The sequence below is a fragment of the Anomalospiza imberbis genome, chromosome 10 (genome assembly GCF_031753505.1).
Source record: "Anomalospiza imberbis isolate Cuckoo-Finch-1a 21T00152 chromosome 10, ASM3175350v1, whole genome shotgun sequence".
Classification (NCBI taxonomy): domain Eukaryota; kingdom Metazoa; phylum Chordata; class Aves; order Passeriformes; family Viduidae; genus Anomalospiza; species Anomalospiza imberbis.
In genome coordinates this window covers 8,986,177-9,008,000 of record NC_089690.1, presented here as the reverse complement: position 1 = coordinate 9,008,000, position 21,824 = coordinate 8,986,177, and the positions used below count along the sequence as shown (strand labels likewise).

Here is a 21,824-nt window from a genome sequence, read left to right as displayed (position 1 = left end):
CTGATTCCACTCAGCCTCTGTGGGGCCCCTAAGCTGTCTAAGATAGGACTAAACCAGGAGCTACCATAGGAGATGCCTCATGGGCCATTGTGTCGGCAGAGTAGAAGCCAGGAAAGAACCAAATGCTCAGAGAGAGTAAATGAAAAGAGAAAAGGGTTTAAAATGCAGGATCAGGGGCCAGAAAGATGTCCCAGAAATAGAGCATCCTCACCAGGCTCATCATTCCCAGAGTTGGTGTATGCTGCCCTGTCCAGGGTGTATGCTCTGTCCTGGGATATCCAAGGATGAGGCAGCAAGGAAAAGTCCCACAGTCTCTCTGTCTTCCCACCACCCTGCCCAGGCACTGTAGGATACTGGGATTGATAGACCTCCAGTCAAACCCAGTTCCATCTCATCTCAATTTTCATGAGGTAATTTCAGTTTTCAAAGCTCCCCTGGAATTACATTGCTTTCAGAAAATGTTTGGCCTTGGTGCTGCTGGCCTGCAAGTTCCTGGTGAGACCAAAGGAAAATGTGTCTGCAAAGCCTGAGGAATATTTATCAAGCCGATTTTGAGTTTAGTTCATTAGCAATTACCTTGATTTGTCTTCCCCTCTTCTTGCCAATTTACCAGGGCAACGTCTTGGAAAGTCGCCTCATTTGGAAAGAACAGGATGTAATTAGCCAGATAATCTGCTGATTCCCCTGTCAACCTCTCTGCGCCCGGTCCCAACACGCACAGTGGCTGTGCAGGCTGGATCAGACCTGATTTCTGGTGCTGTTTATGCACTTAGTTCCACACAGGCAGGAACTAAGATGCTGTCCTGCCCTCAGGCAATGACAAATCCACCTCTTGGATCACTACTCAGGCTGTAACCCCTGGACTGAAACCATCTGGGAGCTTTTGTTCTGGCGTTAGCTCCTCTGCCAGGGCAACAGAATTCCCAAGGGTACGCAGATACGTATTTTTGAAAAGGATGAGGATGAGTTACTTCCCATGGGCAGCTCCTCTCTACTTTCTTGCTGTGTCCATCCTTGCTGCTTTTTTCCAGACCACTAGCTAAGGTCAAGCGACTCAGCTGCAAGTTGCGGCACAGCAAGGGCTCAGTCACAAGTCACTGGGCACAGATGGCACCACGCAAGTGATGCCTGAACATTTTAACTGCTCAGGGAAATTTCAGAGAATACCCAATGCTGCAGAGTCCTTCAGGAGACAGGAGACTTTGTTTTCTACATCAGTCCTGGACCTTCAGTTCAATCGGTGGGGAGGAATACTGCATGTTGCCTGTTACAGCTTTCTTCCCTTTACTAAAGACCTCTCAGCAATGCCACGGGGGCTGTACAGCACTGCCCATGATATTGGGGCAGTGCTGTAGGTCTGTGGTTAAGTGGTGCCTCCCTTAATTTCCCTCCCTCCGGCCACACTGTGTGCCTTGGGCTGATAAGCATGTGCCACCTTCTGCCCTTGGGAGAGGCCCTGCCACGGAGGTAGGGGTGCAAATGCCCTGTACTTCTCTCAGACCACAATTGAATTTGAGACTCTTTAAATCTTTGGCTTGGCTTGCCAATCAGTAGCAGATGACAGCAGCGAGGACCAGAGCAGGGTGTCACAGTGGGCCAATCTGTGGGGACAGAGGGGCAGCAAGAGAGGCTGGTGAAGTGACAGAGCAGGGGCTGTGAATGGCTGTCCCATGTGGAAAGGGGCAGAAGTGTGACAACGGGGCAGGCAGCGAGCACCAGGTCCTGCAGCAGCCAGCACTAGAAAGGGCTGTCCTGCTGCCAGGCTCAGGACTCTCCATAGCCCTTCTGCTGCCATGCTGTTAGGAGCTCCCCTAGGGAGGTCTTTCAGCCTGTTTTCCTGGTTTTGAATGCAGGGTTATCACACAGCTTTTCCTGGGTGACAAATGAGCAGGTGACGGTGCTGTGAGAACTGTGCCAGGTAAGTCCTGCAGCCCTGGGACTGGCGGCAGGGAAAGGCAGCAGAGGGACCCAGCTGAGGGCAGGTTTGCTGTGCTGAGGGCTGTACATGGCCCATCCCCTTCTGAAGACCAGGACAGTACGGAAGCACAATCAGAGCTGTGCGAAGATGGAGCCTGGGCTGGGGCAGGAATGGCCGGAGGGAAGCGAGATCCATGGAACTGACAGTGTCCGAGCAGGGGACAGGCAGACACCAGGCCTGCAGCACCCCAGCTGCTTCACCAAGCTGAGGGGAACAAAAATGCCACCCCCACCCCCGGAAAGCACGTCTTCTTTCCTCCCATCCACTCTGGAAGGGTCTCTGAGCGGGCTCCGAGGGGTCTCTCAGGGGCTGCGGGTTTTGGGCCAGCTTTTTGATGGCAGGTGTGAGATGCGCACTGACGGGCTGCTTCACATCCAGGCTGTCCTTCGCAGAAGGAGCCTCTGGACATTTGGAAACGCAGCACAAACACGTCGCTGCTAGGAAGTGTATCAGAAAACATCGCTGCTCCCAAAAGCAGACACCACCAGGGTCACATCAAAGCACTGCACACACCCCGAGGCCACCTGGGGGTGTGTGTGGGACATTCAGGCCTCCCCCAGGCCGGGTCCCGACCGTGCCCGGCCATGGCAGGGAGCTGCGCTGCTCTACCTCCGCTCCCTGCTCGGGGGATGGCGATGAAACGCCTCTCCCCGCCGATCTTCGCCACGGAGGTGACGCCAGGAGGAAGGAGACGACGGAGAGGCAAGGAGCAGCTCTCGGCCCGCTCCCGCCCCGTTCCCGCCCCGCTCCCGCCGGGACGCGCCGCCCCGCGCTGTTGTGTCCCCGCCGGGCGCCCGTTGCCGCTCCCGTCGCGAGCGGAAGCGGAAGCGGCGGCGGCCGCGTGCGGCGATGGCGGCCCGCGGCACCGCGCGGCGCGGGGCGGGCGGGGGGTCCGCCCGCGGCCCCGACCCGCAGGAGGAGCCGCCGCCGCCGCTCCAGGCCGTGCTGGTCGCCGACAGCTTCAACCGCCGCTTTTTTCCGATCTCCAAGGACCGGCCGCGGGTGAGAAATCCCCTCTGGGTGCTGCTGCCTGCGCCGCGCCGGTGCCTCCGGGGCCGCCTGGCCGGTGCGCACTGTCCCCGGGGTGGGCAGGGATCTGGCGAGAGGCCGGGCTGGGTCGGGATGGGGCGAGGCTTCTCCCGCCCCCCTGCGCTCCGGCAGTTCTCGGCCGTGGGAGTTTCTGTCCCCCGCTGGAGAGGCGGCGAGGATCGATCGCTCTGTCGGTGCTGACCGCTTTTCCCTACGGCGTGGCGAGCTGCGCTGTCGGCTCCTCGCCTGTGGCTGGTGCGGGACTGGCAGCGAGTTTGGACAGGCTTTTTTTTTTCTGATAAAGGAAAGAAACGAAAACTTGGCCCTTGCCAGCCGTAATGCGTGAAAGAATATGGCCAGAAAAATTGATGGGGATAGTACTTCAATTATCCAGCTCGAAGGCTGTGTGTTAAAGGAACGTAAAAGGCTTCCGGAGACTTTAGGTCTGAATAATTACCTCACCTTGTTTGCTGATTAAGTGTTGGTGGTGCTTGTAATTATACACGCGAGCTCAGGCCTGAAATGAAACAGCATCAGAAATGAATTAAGGAATGGTATGCCATCACTCAGGTGTGACTCAGTAACTCAGTTTAAAAGTGTGAGTTGAATCTCAAGTCAAGAAAGTACTTACTTCACTTTAGCTTGGGTTTTTTCCCCTTGTTTAATTCTGTACACTCATATTTCTGCGGCTTCATCATTCATGTCTGACAGGTTTTTCTTGAAGCAGTCAGAGCCTGAGTCAGGGAATCAGCACTTCTTTTTTTCCAGTCTCTGTCATTTATCTGAGTCTTCTTGAACAGTTTTCACTGATAACTTCACATTTTTATGCCTTCCTTTCTGAACTGAGGATCTGCCCCTAGAAAATCACAAATTAGCTCTTACGGTTTAGATCAGCTCCAGAAGATTTTTATAAAACCTGGTGGAGCAGTTACTTGTGTTATGTTTCTGGTACTATCGATGACATTATATCCCCACGTTGGAAGGGGCTGTTGCTGATGTGGGGGTACTGAGTGTTTGTTCAGCTATCTGTATGGTTTTTTGGTATTGTTTTTTTTTTTTTTCAGGCTCTTTTACCTATGGCAAATGTGGCCATGATTGATTATACCTTGGAGTTCCTTACAGCAACTGGAGTGGAAGAAACCTTTGTTTTCTGCTGTTGGAAGTCAGCTGAGATAAAAGAGCATTTGCAGTAAGAATTCTCTTCTTCTTTTTAGTTTTATCATGGAAAGTATTCGTCTGCCCTCCAACAAGCCTCAAAGGCCTCACTGATTCTTATGAAAACTGTAAGAGACACCCTTTCAGCAGTGGTCTCCCAGCATATCTCAGAAAAGACTGTCCCTGCTGTGTAGGAGGGCAGTTGTGCAGTGTGTTAAAAGGGTTGAATGTTGTGGGACTGCTCCTCGGTTCCCCTTCTGAGTGTACCTGAGCCTGGCAATAGCAGGCTCGCTGTCACAGGATGCTCCTTGCACCCCCTTATAGGTGTGGCACGCACTGGGACTCTGTGTCCTAGTGTGTCTGTGGGAACAGCCTCTTTATGGCTTCCTGATGGTTTTTTTCCTTCTTCCAGAAAATCCAAGTGGTGCCGGCACACGTCTCCCAACACGGTGCGCTTTGTCACCTCGGACCTGTACCGCTCCCTTGGTGACGTGCTGCGGGACGTGGATGCCAAGTCCCTTGTTCGTTCCGACTTCATCCTGGTCACTGGCGATGTGGTGTCCAACTTCAATATATCCAAAGCCCTGGAGGAGCACAAGTAGGTGCTGGGAGAGTGGATGCTTGCCTGGTGTGCTGAGACTGCGGTCTGTAGCTCTCTGAGGAGTGTTCTCATAGTTCTGCCCTCCTTTCTCAGGTTGCGTCGTAAGATGGAAAAGAATGTGTCGGTGATGACCATGATATTCAAGGAGTGCTCGCCTGGCCACCACGCCAGGTGCAAGGAGGATGACATTGTTATTGCTATGGACAGTGCCACAAACCGTGTCCTTCACTACCAGAGAACGCAGGGGCTGAAACGATTCCGCTTTCCTATGGTGCGTCTGGAACCTGGCAGGTGAAAAAGGGCAGCCCACCCAAGGAGATCCTCCTTGAATGAGGGCTGGGGAGCTGTCCTTGCTGCTCCTCTAGGAGGAGCAGATGATAGGAAGTAACTTGGGGTAAACTGGCTTTTTCCCCCCTTTATCTTTATTTGAGGCTTGGTGAAATCGTGCTGGGACACACATGTTTGTGACTCATTCCAGTTTGAGCATGAGACAGATGATTTCTCAGAGTTCAGGTTTTGCCCTTTATTTGCTTTCCATTATGTAAAACAAGGCAGGGAGATTATTTGTGATATCACAGGGTCTCCCAAATTGGGGTGCGTATACCACTACCATACAGAGACCACTTTTACAAAATCATTTAGGTTGGAAAAGAGCTCTGACATCAGAGAGTCCAAACTTTGATCAGCCCCTTGTCAACTAGACCATGGCAGGTCCAGTCATTTCTTGAACACCTCCAGGGGTGGGACACCAGCACCTCCCTGGGCAGTCCATTCCAGTGTTTAGCAAGCCTTTCCTTTTTGAAGTGTTGTTGAGCCTGACATGGGGTGGAATTACAGAGGTGCAAGGAGTGGTACCTCCTTTTACCTGTTTGTTCACCTAGTAATGTAGTAAATGCTCTGTAAATGTCTGTGGAGGCCCTTTCTCCATGAGATAGATAGACCAGTTTCTTTCTTCAACTCAGAACTAAGGCTGTGATTGTATAATATTTTCATCCCCAAATCAGTAATCAGGAGATTATTTCATGTCTTCAAATGGAAGTACAAACCACTGTAGGAAACAGAAAAGGAGAAACAAAAAAAAAAACCCAAAACCCAACAATACAAAACTGACCCCCAGCTGTAAAAATTGTATTTGGGTTTATCTGTGGGTTTTTTTTGTACAGTTGTAGCTCCCAGAGACTGAGGTAAGGAGCTTCCTGGAGAAAAGTGATTGTTGGAAGTACAGGCTGTTTCTGGGAGAGCTGCACTGTGTAGGTGCAGGGATAGTCTCTTCTGACTGACACTCAGCTCTTTGTGTGACTGCTAAGATTGGGTCTAGTGTAGATTGTAGATTTCTCTGATCCTCAGAACTTCAGCTAGTTTAATAATTCAGTCAATACCGCCCCTGACTTACAGAAGGCTTTTGGGGTTCGATACTGCGTGAGGCACTCAGGTCATCTGAATTATTTCCTTTCAGAGTCTGTTCCAGAACTCCATTGAGAACGTCGAGGTGCGCCATGACTTGTTGGATTGTCATATCAGCATCTGCTCTCCACAGGTGAGCCCTGCCCTTCCAAGGGTCCAAAATTCAGTCTGCAGTGCTCCCTTGGCACTGCTGGTGTGCAGGGTGTGTGTGGCCTGAGTACCAGGTTTGGGAAACAGAACTGGCTGAGCTGAGAACCTGGGTGATCATGTGGTGGGTGCTGCTGTGTGGAACACATGGGGCCCTCAGTCTGTTTCTGGCATCCACTGCTCAAGCCCAGGAGATCTTAGAACTACATGGTGGATGCATCCAGAAACTGACTGATTTGGCACAGAAATAAACTATTTCAGGAAATAAGTGATTTCACTTTGGGTATAATAACATCTGTGGAGCAGAGGTGGTGGCTGTGCTGTGGAGAAGTGTCAGTACTTTTAAGCTGGTACCATGTTACGGTTACATTCAGGGTTATTCCAGCTAAGGCTCGCTAACATATCTTCCAGATCTGATAAAGTTTGTCTGCAGCCTTCCTATGGGGGTTAAACTACAAAGTAAGGCTGGGAAAATTGCTTGGAAATGCTAAAGCAATGTCTTGCCCCTTTTGAAAATCAGAATCTGTTCATGGATTCTGAAGGAGTAGTAGGGGGAGGAGATAGGAGGATCAATATTCCTAGCAGAAGGAGTCAGAGCTTTATTCAAGGCAAGACCATCACTTTCTTATATTGTATAACTTGGCTCTAACTGTGTTATTTCCATGTACTTTATTCCTGGCAGGTGGCTGAACTGTTCACAGACAATTTTGACTACCAGACACGGGATGACTTTGTGCGTGGCCTGTTGGTGAATGAGGAGGTAAGGAGAGGGTTGTTACAAGGGAAATCCTGTTACTTTGCCTTAGAGAACCTTCTGATGTGCTCCTGCCTGTCTGCCAGGTCCTGGGGAACCAGATCCATATGCATGTAACAACAGAAGACTATGGTGCTCATATATGCAACCTGCTGATGTATGAAGCTGTGTGCTCTGACATCATCCGGCGCTGGGTTTATCCTCTCACTCCAGAGATGAACTTCACTGATGACAAGAGCCAGAGTTACACCCACTCTAAACACAACATTTACCGAGGGGTGGATGTGAGCCTCGGCCATGGCAGCGTGCTGGAAGAGAACGTGCTCATCGGGCAGGGAACGGTCATTGGCAGCAACTGCTCTATCACCAACAGTGTTATTGGGCAGAACTGTAGGATAGGTGAGTGCAGGAGTGGGGGATGTGCCAGCCGTGCCAGGCCAGGGCACACATTTGCTGGAATTCAGTTTTTAAAGTGCGTTTGGCACTGAGAGAAGGTGATAGGTGGGCACTGGTTGATTGCTAATGGGGATAGAGGAGAAAAGCTTGGTTTTCCAGCAGAGGAGATAGATTAAAGTTTTCAGGGTACCATAATGAAGCTGGAAAGTACTTCATGAAAGTGAGTTGTTTCAGCAGCAGAGAATGCATGACCTTTACTGATCTAGAGTTATCAACCACCACCATCCTGCAAATGAGGAACATCTGTCCTCATTTTCATGAGCTGTTTCCTAGCAGCTCGCTCCTAACCTTGCTCCCTCCTAGCTCACTCCTTCTTAGCCTTGGCTGGATTTTCTTTTTTTTTTTTTTTTTTTTGTCCAAAACTGAGATGTCAGTTGTTACTCACAAGTCTCTTTAGAGAACAAATTTGTCTTTCAACTTTGGGTAAGAAGTGGATGTAGGTCTCTGAGGCAAATCTTCCCCTGTCGTCTAACATCCATCATGCATCAAGGGGGTTGGGAGGCAGTAAGATGCTTTCTAGTGGACTCAACAGTGTCAGAGAGCACCAGACAGCCTTCCTCAACATATTTGTACTTGGTGGTGTATAACAGGTGATAAAGTCACTTTGGATGGAGTTGTTCTGTGGGACCGAGTGCACATAGCAGATAATGTGGAGATCCACCATTCTGTTATCTGTGATGAGGCTGAAGTGAAGGAGAAAGTGAAGCTAAAGCCCCGCTGTGTCCTCTCTTCTCAGGTGAGCTGATTTATGTCTTTTCTGCTTTCTGCCTCTCCTGGCAGCTTACTCATCTTACACTGTACTCTTCCAGAACACAGGCCAAGCCTTTTTGCAGAGGTGGAGACTGTGCTACTGCTCCCACCTTTTTCTTCCCTTTGCTTGGCTGGGGCAGTATAGTATGGAAAGTAGCAGTGTTGGTGTCTTCAGTTACACTTATTAGTGACAGCTTGTCTGGAGCTGCTGGTGGAGGTACAAGTGGGCAGTCAGAGTGTTTGTCGTTGAGATGTCTTTCACATATTTTCAGGTAGTAGTAGGTCCTGGCATCGCTCTCCCTGAGGGCACAGTGATCTCTCTGCACCCCCCAGATGAGGAGGAAGAGGACGATGACCAGTTCAGTGATGATTCTGGTGTGAACAAGGAGAGCAAAGTGAAACTGAAAGGTATGAGAGTCTCTGTGCACGAAAGCTATGCAGAAGGTTTTGTCTTCCATGATCTTTTGGGGTCTTTACCAGCCCCATTCCAGACACTGCAGTGCCAGGGTGGAGCTTAGTGCTACTTTCAACCTGGAACCTGTTTTTTCATCAGGGCAAGCAAGGATACTCAGCTGTGTCCAAGGGCTTTGTCCTTGTGAAGTACTGTTGCTACATTGTGGGTTTGTCAAGGGATCTAAACATGGTCTGCCAAATGTTGTTGCTGTAAGAAGGGGTAAGCAAGTCACTTGTGAAGGCATGTGAGAACATGAAAGCTGAAATCCATATGCATCTGCAGGAATCCCAGCTCTCTCTCAATGAAGGCTATTTAGGGGCAGTAACATGCAGGTTATACAGTCTATTTCAGGTTTGCCTGTAAGCAGATCCGTTACATCCACACTCTGCTTGCTGATTCTTTTTCAGGTTACAATAAAAAGGACGTCGGCTCAGAGGGCAGAGGGTATCTCTGGAAAGCAGATGACAAGAATGAAGAGGATGAAGAAGAGCAAAGGCAAAGCCTATGGGGTGAGGAAAAGTTTAGTGTGGTCACCTGGGGGTGAACAGACAGGCATGTGTTGGGGAAACCGGCCAAGTGGAGTACTGGTAATTGTGTCTAGAGCAAGACCTGGGCTTTGTGAAGCAGACTGGCTCCAGATAACAGCTATGTGTGGAGGGAAGGTGAGAGGTAAAAGCAGGTCATGGACCAGATTCTCTACCTGTGCTCTGTGGAAGGTGTTTGTTAGATATTTGCCTTGCACTGGCACACAGAGCTGTCTGTGCTGGGAATGCTGCACTATGGGATATCAGGCCCTTCCTCAGATGGAAATATGCTTTGGCTATTCCAGGTGCTGCTGGCTTTCTTCCTGCCAGGGGCAGTGTCTGCTGACATTGCTCCATTGTGACTCAGCAGTCTGCACAAAACGCAGTTGCTTCTGTCCGTGTCGGAGTCTGCCTGCAGACTCCCAAAAAATTCCATTATCCTAGTGCCAGCTGTAGTGTTCCCTCTGCAGCAAATCTAATCATCTGGACCTGTAAATAGAAGCTTCCTTGCAAGGACAGATAGTTGCTGACTTGGTTGGGAAGTCCCTGGGACACCTGGTTCCTCATGGCATATGATGGTTGCAGCTTTTGAGTGCTGAATGCTGCATCTGCTCCTTCCTCAGGCCCAGCTATGCACTCAGAGGAAGAGAGCGAGTCTGACAGTGACCTGAGCATGGGCTCTGAGGAACCAGACAGTCGGGCAGCTTCCCCTCAGCTGGATGACATCAAAGGTGAGATGGGCTCTGAAGAAGAACAGTGACTGTGGATAATGCAGTGTGTGAAGTTTGTGCTGCTTTCTCTGGGTGTATTGGAAAATCTGTGCACCTCTGTGATGTGTTGTTTCCTGATCTCACTCCCTGCATTTTCTACAGAGTTCGTTAATATTCCATGTATCACTGCTGGGTTAACCCAAGGCAGACAAGGATGAGAAACTAGCAAAGAACCTCCATCTTTCTCATTCCTCATCACTGGACCTTCATGAAAGAGACCTCTCTGAGTTGTCTGTTTAAATGGCAGGGTCATTGCCCAATTCTAGAGAGTATGGGAAGGTCCAGCAGAGTTACTCTGTATGGACAGCTTGGTATTGTAATCATTCTGGAGAAATAAATGTCCTTGTAGGAGCTGCCTCTTTTAGCAGAGATGTTTTGGTTTTCTGTTTTGTTATGTTAAGCTTACCTGGATTTGAAAGAGGTTCAGGCCAAATTGGAAAAAACCAAAAACTTTGTCATGTTGGAATATTGCCCCAAAGGAAATTAAACCAATAAATTTTAGATTTGAATTAATACTTTCAGTTATGGGAAGATGAGGTTTGTCTGAATAGGAAAGGCTAGATTGTGAAAGTATAATAGAAACTCTGCTCTAAAAGGCTGCAGAGGTAAATAGCTTTGTACTGGTTTCTGTGGATAGATCAATGACATTTAGTAGGTGGTTTCCTTTGTTTGAATTATATCCAATATTTATAAGCATAGTTGCTGTGGGTTTGTGTCAGCGTACAGAGAACAAATAAACATCTGTGTCAGAATGCTTTTTTTTGTGAAGGGCATCGTTCCTTCAGTAATGAGCAGTTTGAAGAATCTGTGCTTTTCCCTCATGTCTAACTGCCTGTCCTTTCTTTCATTAGTTTTCCAGAATGAGGTTCTGGGTACATTACAGAGGGGTGAAGAAGAAAACATTTCCTGTGACAACCTGGTCCTGGAAATCAATTCCCTCAAGTGAGTTGGGGATGTCCTTAGGGATCCTCGGGGTGTCCTTAGGGCTATTGTCCCTTATGCTGAACAGTTGGGATTGACAGCAGGTATGTCAAAAGAAAAGGAGAAACCACGTGAATGCCCATTGTTAGACATTTTGTCAGTGTGGAGCATGAGAAATGCAGCTTAGACATCATGACTGAATGACAGCAAGAGTTGATGGAGAGCACCAGCTGCACTTCTAGCATCCTTGGTTGTTAGGCTTTTCCTGCCCCATCTCTGTAACAAGAGATTGAATTGCTGCTAAATAACTGTGGACTGAAGAGAAAAGACCAGTTCTTGGCACAACTTCTGGAAGTTCATGCAGAGTCTGTTGCTCTGGGCATTGCAGCATTCAGCCAGCTGCCTGCAGCTGGGGCTGTGCTGTGGCTTGTCCACAGTGTTTTTACAGCAGCAAGTCTAGAACACATAATCAGAGTGCCTTTTCTCTAGTGTTTCTCAAATCCAAACCTGTGTGCCTTCTTTTGTGCAAGAGCATTCCTGCAGCACTCTGGTAAATGTGAGGGTGCTGTCCCTGCAGCAGCTTGTTCCAATTGTGATAACAGATTTTCCAGGCCTTATGCAGGGCCTGATGCAATGCAAAGTATTTTATTGTCTGAATATTTGGAAAACAAAATAAACAAATAAGAAATAGGTTGAGAAGTTGAAAATCAGATTGTCTATCTCTGTGAATAGCCACAGTCTGCAGAGATCAGACAGTGTGAAATGTTTTTGCCTTTTTCATTGTAGGTATGCATATAACATTAGCCTGAAGGAGATGATGCAGGTGCTCAGTAAAGTGATCCTGGAGTTCCCACTGCAGCAGCTGGATGCAAACCTGGACTCCCAGAACTATTTCTCAGCGTTACTTCCTGTGAGTCCTGCTCCATTTGACAACTCTTTGGGCTTGTCTCCTAGTGTGCAGCAGTCTTTCCTTGTGCCCTGGGTAGTTCTTCCCTGAGAAATCTCTTTGTTTAAGCCTGGAGCCACTTGAACTCCTTGAGTTCATGAGCCTCTTTGTCTTCTGTAGAAGTAAAAATTAACTGAAACTGTTGTTCCTGTTTGACAGCTCAGCTGAGACTGTAGATGTGGGAGCTCTACTTCAGTACCTGTAGTTGTTTCTGTTGCCTGTGTGAGACAGTAGAAGTGCATAATTTGTGAAAGAGAAAAAAGAAGGTCTGTTAGAGATGTCTTTACAGGCTTGCATTCCAGCAACCCAGTTCCAGTCCATCTCAAGTCCTGTCCCTGGGGCAGTGGGGAGTACTCCTGTCCCAATGGGATCCTTTCCAAGGTCTTACTTGTCTGCATACCATACTTGGTGCCAATTTTTTTTCCAGCTAAATGCAAGGGCATGATATTGTTGTCTTTGTGCAAAGATAAAGTTCTGCTTTGTTTGTAGGGAGATGGGTTGTATAGTTGGGTGTACCAACTTCTATTTCCTGCCTTATGGCAGATAAAATAGGGTAGGCTGTGTTTTAAAAAGCAGGCAGTCTTCTCTTAATGTTTTTGTTCACCCAAGCTGAAGTCATTGTAGTATGTTTGTCTCCTTGTTGCAGTCCATTTATGTATTTGACTTTGCAAACTACAGACTCTGAAGAAGCTCTTTCAGAACGAATAGGTCTGACACATGTTTGGGACAGACTACTTCATTTTTTTAAGGACTTTTTTTTTTTAGGAGATTAAGAGGAACACTAGACTTCCTCATAATCGTTTCTCTGAGGAAGTATGTGCTTTCAATTGATGGGAAAGGGTGGAAAACTAATTCTCCTTTGTGTAGGTGTAAACATGCTACTTAATTCACCCCTTGGACATGTGGAGATGCCTTTTGCAGGAAACATCCATGTAAGCTGATCTGTTCTTCAGATGGCTCACTCTGTTTAAATTCTGCTTGCCTTTGTTCATTTTTCCAGACTGTTTTCTTGAATAGCATGTCCTGTCCTAGAAAAAGAGAATTGAAGGAGGAGGACCAAAGAAAATGTTGGAGCAGGTGTTAGATTCTGAGTGAGAAGCCGTACATCTAGACAACATCTTGTGTGGAATTGATAGCTATATAGGATGGTTTTTTTTTTTATCCCAGCTGGGATATGGCATCTCTTGGTCTCCCAGATTAGGCTCTTACTCTGGCATGAGTGGGAAAGGAGAATATCTCTGCAGCACCCAGTCAGATGATGTTCTAGTCTGGGATGAAGTGTGTAAGTGCATGAAGTTTTGTGTAATTGCCCCAAACCCCTAGAAGCTAAACACAATGGTAGTACATGAAGAGTTTCTCTGGGTAACTTTGTCCATATCTTTTTCATCAAAGGAAGGCTAATGCTCATGTTTAGCAGCAGAGAGAGCAAGTCAGCTCACCTTTAGTGAGAAGTAGTAATAATCAAAATGTGATGTTTAGAGTGGGCAGGTGGCATTTGTCTAGGCAGGGAATTGTGTTCATTTATGAAGTACAAATTGCCCTTAGATTTATCAAAGAAAGCCAGGTGTCAAACCAATTGACCATCATGGCAGCCAGTTTCTCCAGATTCTCCCTTGTGAAGAACAACCAGGAAGTTTCTTAGAGAATCCTTCACTGTGTTCGGGATTGCTGTGCTGGCTTTCTGCACTGCATTCAGCACAGGAGCAGTGTCCTGCTGAGCTGCAGGAGTGTTCACTTGCACTTAGGGTGTTTGTCACTGTTACAATAACCCGATATTTGGGATGAGATATACTAATAGATGTAGTGACCCAGCCTTCAAAGGCTTATTAAACACACATCACTGTTCTTCTGAGGCAGCAGCTTTGTGTATTTACCAGCAGTGCTCTGCAAAGATCAGTTCTTCAGGCAGAAGTTGTACAGCATCTGGAATGGTGGCTTCTCTGCAGCTTGCAATTCCCCAGTTAATAAAAAGTACACTTCATTAATTTACTAATCCTTATTTATACTCTGCAAATCCCAAGCACAGGCTCGGTATAGCTTAGTATGTAATGAAAGTAGTTGCTGCTGAAGTTTGCAGCTAAAACTGCCTTAGGCAATAGCAGTTTTGGGCTGAGAGCAGCTCATGATGGAGTAGTTATGGAAAAGTGTTATTTTGTGCGAGATGGGGCTACCTGCATTCTGAGAGTTATGGGTATCAGAAGCCCACTGAACCTTACAGATCTGTTTTATCTTTCTTACCCTCTTTTTAGCTCAACTCTGACCAAGAGATGCTGAAATAAGATGGGTTGCTTATGTAAAACCTATGGTAGAGCAGTCCCAGGCAGCTCAGGAGAGGAAATTGTGGGAATGCCATAGTTATGATGTATGGTTTGACTTGAAACTGCACTATGTGGTCTGAAGTGCTGGCCCCTGAGCATGAAGCTCTAAAGTGTTGCAGCAATTTTAGGAAACAAGCATCTGGTAAAGGATATGCCCATGGGTATTTTTTTCAGATGAAACATGGAGGCTTGACAAATAGAGGTATCCAGTTTGATGTATGTCAGGCATCTCATTCAGCTCTTGTACAAGTTATAAAGCAGAGAAGGTGCAGAAATAGACCTTTCCTAGAACTACAGACCTTTCCCAGAACTGGGATTCTGTAATGGTGTGCATGTGAACACACCATGGAATTGTTTATTTGGAGACCAAATGGATTTCTGCTGTCACTGAAGCCATTTATGGTGATCAGCACAGATGCTGTTGTGCTCTTACTATCCCCATTAGCACCAGTTACAGTGCAGTGCATGTTCTCAACTTGACATGGTATATTTTTTCTTTCCCTTATCCAGCAGCAGGCACACTGAATTGAGTCCTGGGGTTGTGAGTGTTTTCTATATAAATAACCTGCTTTCAGAAACTCAGTAGCTTCTGGTTAGATTTGTGCCTGCTTATGATTTGAAGGTGTTAATAGAAAGGTATTACAAAGTGTTTCTTAACCTGGAATGAACTTTCCAGCAGGATAATTTTCTTATCCAGTAATAATGGGGAGATGGTTGTAGAGGAGGGAAAAGTGTTTAGCATTAAGCATTTTGCTAAAGTACCTCCTGTAAATATGCCACAGAACCCTCAGTTGTTTTATTGCCTTACCATGATGATCAGGATCATTCTGTGCTGTTACTGTTGTTCCTTGAACCAGTCAATGTACCACTGTTCAGACGAGTTTGCTTGTACTAATCCACTTCTTTGTTTCTGCTTGAGGCATGCAAATTCCAGCATGGTTGCATAGCAGATGTGTCTGAAGAGGTGATGGAGTGCAGTACTACAAGTAGATGAGCACTGCTTCCTAGCTGAGGCTACCTTTGCTAGTCCACACCAGCCTGGACTATCTCCATAGCCTGGGCTGTAACTCTGCTGTGTGTCCTGGACTCTCCCTCTCTCAGGTCTGCTGCCTGTTAACAGTTATCCTGGACAGTATAATGCTGATTAACCCCAAATGTAGGTGACTCAAAGCATCTTCATCACACCCAAAGCCCCTGTGAATTGCCAGTTTTCCCTCAAAACAGATCAGCTGTGTTCTGTAAGCAGACACTGCTGAAGACACAGCAAAGCTGTGTATCTGTGCAGGCATGCCAGGGGTGTAGTTTCAGGATCACCTGCTGTTGAATTACTCCATTTAAAAAGATGTGGAACTCTGATTTAATTTCCTACGATGCTTTTGTAGGATGGACAGGTCATGATCTAGCCAATGAAGGATTTTTGTATCTTATCCAAGTTCTGATTCCTTTTAAAATTTTTATGGAGAGGGATCTAAGTATTATCTCCTGTCCCAGATTCAGGTCAGTCTGTGCTGCTTTGCAGAGCTCCCTGCTGTATATTTCCCAGATACGTACAAGGGAAAGAGCTGTGGGGGACTCAAAAATATTTTTTGAAGAGGCAGCACTAAAATCATTACACTTAAGACTTTAAGAAAAATAAGCCTTGGAGGAGAGAACAACTAATAGTGTAACAACTTTTTGCCCTTCATCCTTCCCACTCATTCCCTGCAGCAGGCTTCAGGATCCAAACAAGCCTCTAGGCACACAGCAAATGTGTGATTTGCACTTAGGGGTTGCTCTGACACGTTCCTGTTTTAGGGGTGGTTGTTTTTCACTGTTTGCTTCTACTCAGCTGGTAATTAACCTGGCATTATCTTTTTCTATGTTTCCTTATTCGTCCTTCTGCTTTGAAGGAAAATTCCACTGAAATGTCATCTGCTCTGTGGGGGGAGGCTGTGAGTAGCATGTAGGTATCTCTGCTTATCAGTGTGCGGTGAAGAGATTTTGTCTGAATACCAGACTTCATTGAACACATTCATTGTGATGATCTGGTATTCCATCCAGAGAGACAAAACCAAGAAAGCTAATAGATATTCTGAAAGCTTCTGAAAGTTAATAAAACCAGCTTCTGTCCTCACATGTGAGACTCAATATCATCTGTTTCATGGACAGAGAGGGTCAAATACCTGAAGTAGTCAGCTGAATAGTTTCATAAAATGCTTCCCTGGGTCACTTTCTTGGTGTAACACAGCTGAGACACAGGGCTGAGTGCACCCATCCATCTCAGCTCAGGAGCTCTTCTGTGTTTTCTCCCTGCAGCTGTTGAAGAACTGGACCCCGTTGTTTAAGAACTACATAAAACGAGCATCAGATCACTTGAATGCCTTATGTGCCATTGAGGAATTCTTCTTGGAACATGACAGTCTCTGCACATCGATAGCTAAAGTGAGTATCCTCTCCCAAATCTGTTTTTGCTAGATTCACCGTGGAATGCATCCTATTTACATCATCACCTCTCTGCTTCAAGGGAGGGAATTTTGGAGTCTCGGTGGAGAGGGTGTGTAGAAAATCCATTTATAACAATTTCTTAAAAAAAAAAAATAGTTCTGTGTCTGCCTGTGCCTCTGAGGGAGCACAGCTGAGGGTGAGTATTAATTACCAGCCTGCAGCCTGTGGGGAGCTATTATTTTGCAGCTTCCAACACAGATGCCCTTGTTGTGTGACGCTGGAAGAGGAGAGGCCAGAGACTTGCTCTAGGAAGAGCTTCTCTTCATTTATCTCTCCGTGGTCCCTGGGATCTCACTGCTAAATGGTTTATCCTACTTTGGAGTGCAAAACACAAAAGCTGGGAATAAAAGTGGAATTTTATTCAGGCTGAGCTAGTCATGAAATTGGGAGTAAAGGGAACCTGTCATGTGGCTTATTATCTGTCTCCCTGCTGCTGAGAATTTTCCTATATTCCTCCTCACCATCCTTCACAAATATTTTGTTCCACATTCTGTCTGCCTTATCACATAGAGAGCATTTGACTTGGATTGTAAGGCTCCTTTAGCAGCAACTCAGGAATCCCCTGTCTGTTTTGGAAGAGCTCTCCTTGAGCCTGCTTAACTCTTGATTCCTCAAGAAAGAGTAATCCTAACTTCTGCTACCAGTGCTTCTGGCTGATGGCAAAGCACTTAGGACTTGAGCCAAAAGCCTTCAGTTTGGTGAGCCAAAATGTCCTTGAATTACAGCAATTGTTTGGCATGTGTCCATTGTTCTAGGGGCCTGGGTTTCCCTAGAGGCTGGGAATTGAAGTGACACTTTCTATTCGGAGTTGGCAGCCAGCTTTGTTAGTGCTCTGCTGCAAGGAAACCGACCGCAAAGTGCCTGCACTGCCTGAGCACAAAGGACCCTGAGAAAGCCTGATGGCGTCTCCCCCTCGCTCACGGGGCAGGGGTTTGAGCTGAGGAATGACCAATTGCTTTGACACCTGCCATAAGGCACTGCAGAGAGAGAGCTGGCAGGAGGAGGGGCAGAGCTGGATAGGTTCATGCTCCTCTGCACGTGTCACTGTTGAATGTGAGCCGGCATCAGTTGCTTGTTGGATCTGCTTTGGGGATGGCGTTTGGGTTGCTTTAAAAAGAGAACTTACGTCTTGAACTGATGTCCTCTGTGACCCCTGGTTGCCCACTGCTCTCAGTCATACCCAGCATCCTCAGAGCTGAAGCTGATGGGCCTTGAACTTTGACTCATTATGTGTCGCAGCATCTGTCAGGAACATAAGGCTTGGTAAGAGAATCACGGTTATTTTTAACATTAGAAGGAAAATGAAGCAGACTGAGTGCCTTCTGGTGAAGACAGAGCTGAGAGACACAGATTACGTGCAAACTTTGTACTTGGACATGAGCTAGTCCCTCCCAAAAGAGTTTATAGAGAGCCTGTTGCTCTTTTCTAATTGATGCAGGTGTTGATGACATTTTACCAGCTGGAAATTCTGGAAGAAGATGTAATTCTCAATTGGTTCTCTTTGCGGGACACGTCTGACAAAGGAAAGCAGCTTCGTAAAAACCAACGGGTGAGTCCCAAAGGTGTTGGGAGAGGCTGGGGTGGGGGGAGAGAGACAGACAACAGCTGCTGAAAGAAACTTAGAGTAAAGTTTGGTGTCACTGTCACCTTCTGTGGAGCAGCTGCCATCACATGGTAGGCCAAGAAACACACCAGTGCACTGAACACTAAGCAACACAGATTTGCTCTTCAGAAAAGGCGTTTTTGTACATTCTGCCATAATCATACTGTTTGGATGAGGAATGGAGGTAGTATGAGAATTCTTTCTAGTGGGATGTCTGTAGCATGAGGCCAGCACTTTCTGGAGTAGCAGCACGGCTTCTCTAAGCCAACACCCATTTGAAACGGGCTTTAGGCCAATGCCCTGTGTGCTGGCCCCATGCAATTCCTTTGAAGCTTTCATTCCTGGCTCAGCAGTCCCTTTAAATATATTTCTAAGCATTTGCTGTACTGAGTGGTTTCATTTGGCTTCTGTTGCAAGGAGCATATAAACTTCCCTCCTCCATCAGTCAGAACTTTGTGCTGCAGTTTGGCTGAGCCCTGTTCCAGTCCTCCCTGGATCTGGAAGAGAAGTAGAGGAAAAAAAGCCATCTAAAGAACAACTTTGTTCAAGACCTTTGCAAAGTCAGCTATTAGTATAGGTCAGCAGTGCTTTCAGCTGCTTGTTCAAACCCAATTAAAACATAAAATGAGCTGCCTTTTTAATAGCAGTTTCTGAGGGATGAGTTTTTTTCCCAGCAGAGTTTTCCTAACATGTCAGCTAAGGTGCAGCTGCCATCTCTTTGCCCTGAAGCTCTGAAAACCTCTCAAGCTTTTGTCTTTTTGCTGAGTGTTGGAGGGATTGTCTGACTGGAATTAATTTCCTGTAGGAATTTAATCAGTCTGCATTTGTCTGTGGCATCACAGTTGTTTTTCACCTAATTGTCTCTCACTCCCTCAATCTACCTCCATTTCTGTTTCTTCTGGAAACACTTTCTCTTTCTTGTGCATGGTAGTGATGCTCACCCACACAGTGTATTTGTTATCTCCTAGGTGTCATTTGTTACCCAATTACATTTCATTCTCTCTGCAGCTCCAGAAGTTTATCCAGTGGCTGGAGGAGGCAGAGGAGGAGTCGTCTGATGGCGACCAAGACTGACATGGTGGCTCAGCATGAGAAGAGGCTCTCACTGCCTTTCTGGGCCAAGTGGGCAGGGCAAGATCAATGCCAGTGCATGGTGTATAGATGTGGGGCCTGACATCGAAGTGACTGACAATCCCATCATTAATTTAGTTGTGTGTTCCCAACTTTGCCACTTCCCTCCCTCCCTCCCTCATTTGCACCTTGTGTTGCAACCCAGTATAAAAACTATAAGGGAAAAGCAGGAGGCGGTGATACCCAAAATCCCTCTGGAGCCTGGATATGATGTACTATAAGCTATCTTTTGGGAGGTTCTTGTTACTAATACAAAGGGAGAGAGTAGATGCAAATGCATACGATGCCCCTGTAGATCTAACCATCAGGGTTGTGGAAGAATGGTCATACAGCTAAGGTATTTGGAGTCATTGTTGCTTCTGGAGCTAAAGGAACTCCTGCTGAAGAGACACCGGCAAGGTTGGTGAGAGCATGTGGATTAGGATCTGGAGTGCAGGACTAGAATTCAGGAGTTTTTGTGCCTAAAGAAGATGCAGCTGTCTCAGGATGCCCAAGGCATTTTGCAGCCTCGAAGGCACTTCTGTGATCTTTCCAAAAGGGAAAATCTCTTGCCATCTGCCATGCTAGGATCTAACGCAAATTGCACAGTGGAGTTGGTAAAACCATGTGTTTCCTGTGCTGTAGAACTGGGGGTGATGTATTGCTCAGCTTCCCCACAGGGTTGGTTGATGGTGGATGGCTGTATGGATCACCATATCCTGCATGTGATCATTCTTCTGTGCCCCCATCTTAGCAGACATGTTTTAGAGAAGTGGCTGTTTCTTAATTTTTTTATGAAAAGGGAGCAGAGGTGCCTGGCTCCTCCTGCTGCACCAGCTACACTTGTGTTTTGCCCTGGGGGCATTGACTGCACCAGCTGCTTTGAGGAGAATGCAAGTTACTAAGTTATGCTCCAGTGTGAAAAGGAGCAAATGGTATTTCCTTCAGCAGCACATGGTCTGTATATCCACATGATTTCAGTTACATAAGCTTGCTTACTTCATGGCCGTTTATTTATTTGATAACTTCCCTCAGCAAGGAAAGTGCTGCAAACCCACTGTGAGGCTCTGCAGCCGCAGAGCAGCTCGGCAGGCAGCAGGGAATGAGTGTGCCTCTGGCTCAGACAATGTGTGGCAGCAGCAAGGCCTTTAAGAACATCTAACTGGGAAGTGTCACTGTGCTGCATTCTGCCCTGCTCTCAAAGAACAGAATGAAAAGGGTACCGCAGCCATCAGCTTGTGTTCGTGGGTGGAGTATTTGTTGGATGTGCTGACCTAGCCTCTGCCCCTTCAGGAGGAGCATGGAATAAATCCTTTGCAGGGGGAAATGCACTGGAGCTGCCCACTCAGGATATTTACTTGGCCGTTCCGTGGTGCCACAATTGTCAGTGAGGGAACAGCATTGGATGCTGGAGACCAGGGATACTGCCTCTAAAAAGCTGATGTTCAGGCAGGGCCATCTTGTGCACTCACTATCAGTTGCCAGGATTGTGCATAAATGTCCTTGTTTTCTGACATTGCAAACTCAGTCTTGTAAATGTTGGGGAAATAGTTGGTATCTGAATTTTCTGTATCTGCCAATATTTAATTCAGGGAGCAAATAAAAACTATCCTGGTGTTACCAGCTTGTTTGTTTTTTTTTTTACTTGATATTGTATGTCTCCAGTTTTACATGCCTGAGCAGGGCTTCATGTGTAAGTTAAATAACTCATCACTGCTTTTTCCTCAGATCTTTAGCACACAATAGCCAGGTAGGAAATCAGCACAGCATTGAATTGGTGAAAATGTTTGATGGTAACTCATGAGCCCTGTTTGCAACTAGAGAACGATTCATTAAAACTTCTAAACTTGGAATCCTGAAGTGGGTGAGGTTTGGTTTTGTACAGAATTGTGTTGCAAAGATGAACCTTAAATCCAAAGAAATCTGTTATAATTTGTCATTATGGGAATTGATGGGAATGTTGGCTGATACATCGTGCATTGTGTCCTCCTGATGCTGGGAAATAAGAACTGGCAGAGGCAGGGAACTGGCAGAGGCATCTACAGAGCCCTTAGTAAAACCATTTACAAACCAGCTGCAAGGCTTAGTAATTTTAAAATCTCCTTGGACATCTCAATTATTTTTTTTTCCTTTTACAGGGTAAATATGGCTTAAGAATAAATTTAACATGTAGTGCTGTAAATGGCTCGGTTTTGCCAGAAGTTCTTCATTATTTCTGCCAAGTAACAATTCCACTTTTGTTTTTTCCACATTCCTTCCTTCTTTGCTCCAACTTTGTGGTATGAGCTGCTTTTTACCTGAGAGTTAAAATCCAAGGCAAGAATGTTGCTCTATGGCCACATCCTTCAGGCATTGGTGGTGTGTGTGGTGGGGTAGTTTTACAGATGCCAAGAATAGAGTAGCAAAAAATTTCTAAACAA

At 46.6% G+C, this 21,824-nt stretch overlaps 1 protein-coding gene across 1 annotated transcript; it reads left to right on the top strand.

Moving 5' to 3' along the window:
* The first annotated feature begins 2,798 nt into the window (after nucleotides 1-2,798).
* On the top strand, nucleotides 2,799-21,024 carry EIF2B5 (eukaryotic translation initiation factor 2B subunit epsilon). Its single transcript, XM_068200488.1, has 16 exons — nucleotides 2,799-2,980; nucleotides 4,072-4,196; nucleotides 4,575-4,760; nucleotides 4,857-5,034; nucleotides 6,220-6,300; nucleotides 6,997-7,074; nucleotides 7,155-7,467; nucleotides 8,115-8,260; nucleotides 8,547-8,682; nucleotides 9,136-9,237; nucleotides 9,876-9,983; nucleotides 10,874-10,964; nucleotides 11,730-11,853; nucleotides 16,503-16,628; nucleotides 18,130-18,240; nucleotides 19,303-21,024. Exons 1-16 carry the CDS (start codon nucleotides 2,828-2,830, stop codon nucleotides 19,366-19,368), a joined length of 2,124 nt encoding a protein of 707 aa, XP_068056589.1. The 5' UTR covers nucleotides 2,799-2,827; the 3' UTR covers nucleotides 19,369-21,024.
* The last annotated feature ends 800 nt before the right edge of the window (nucleotides 21,025-21,824 follow it).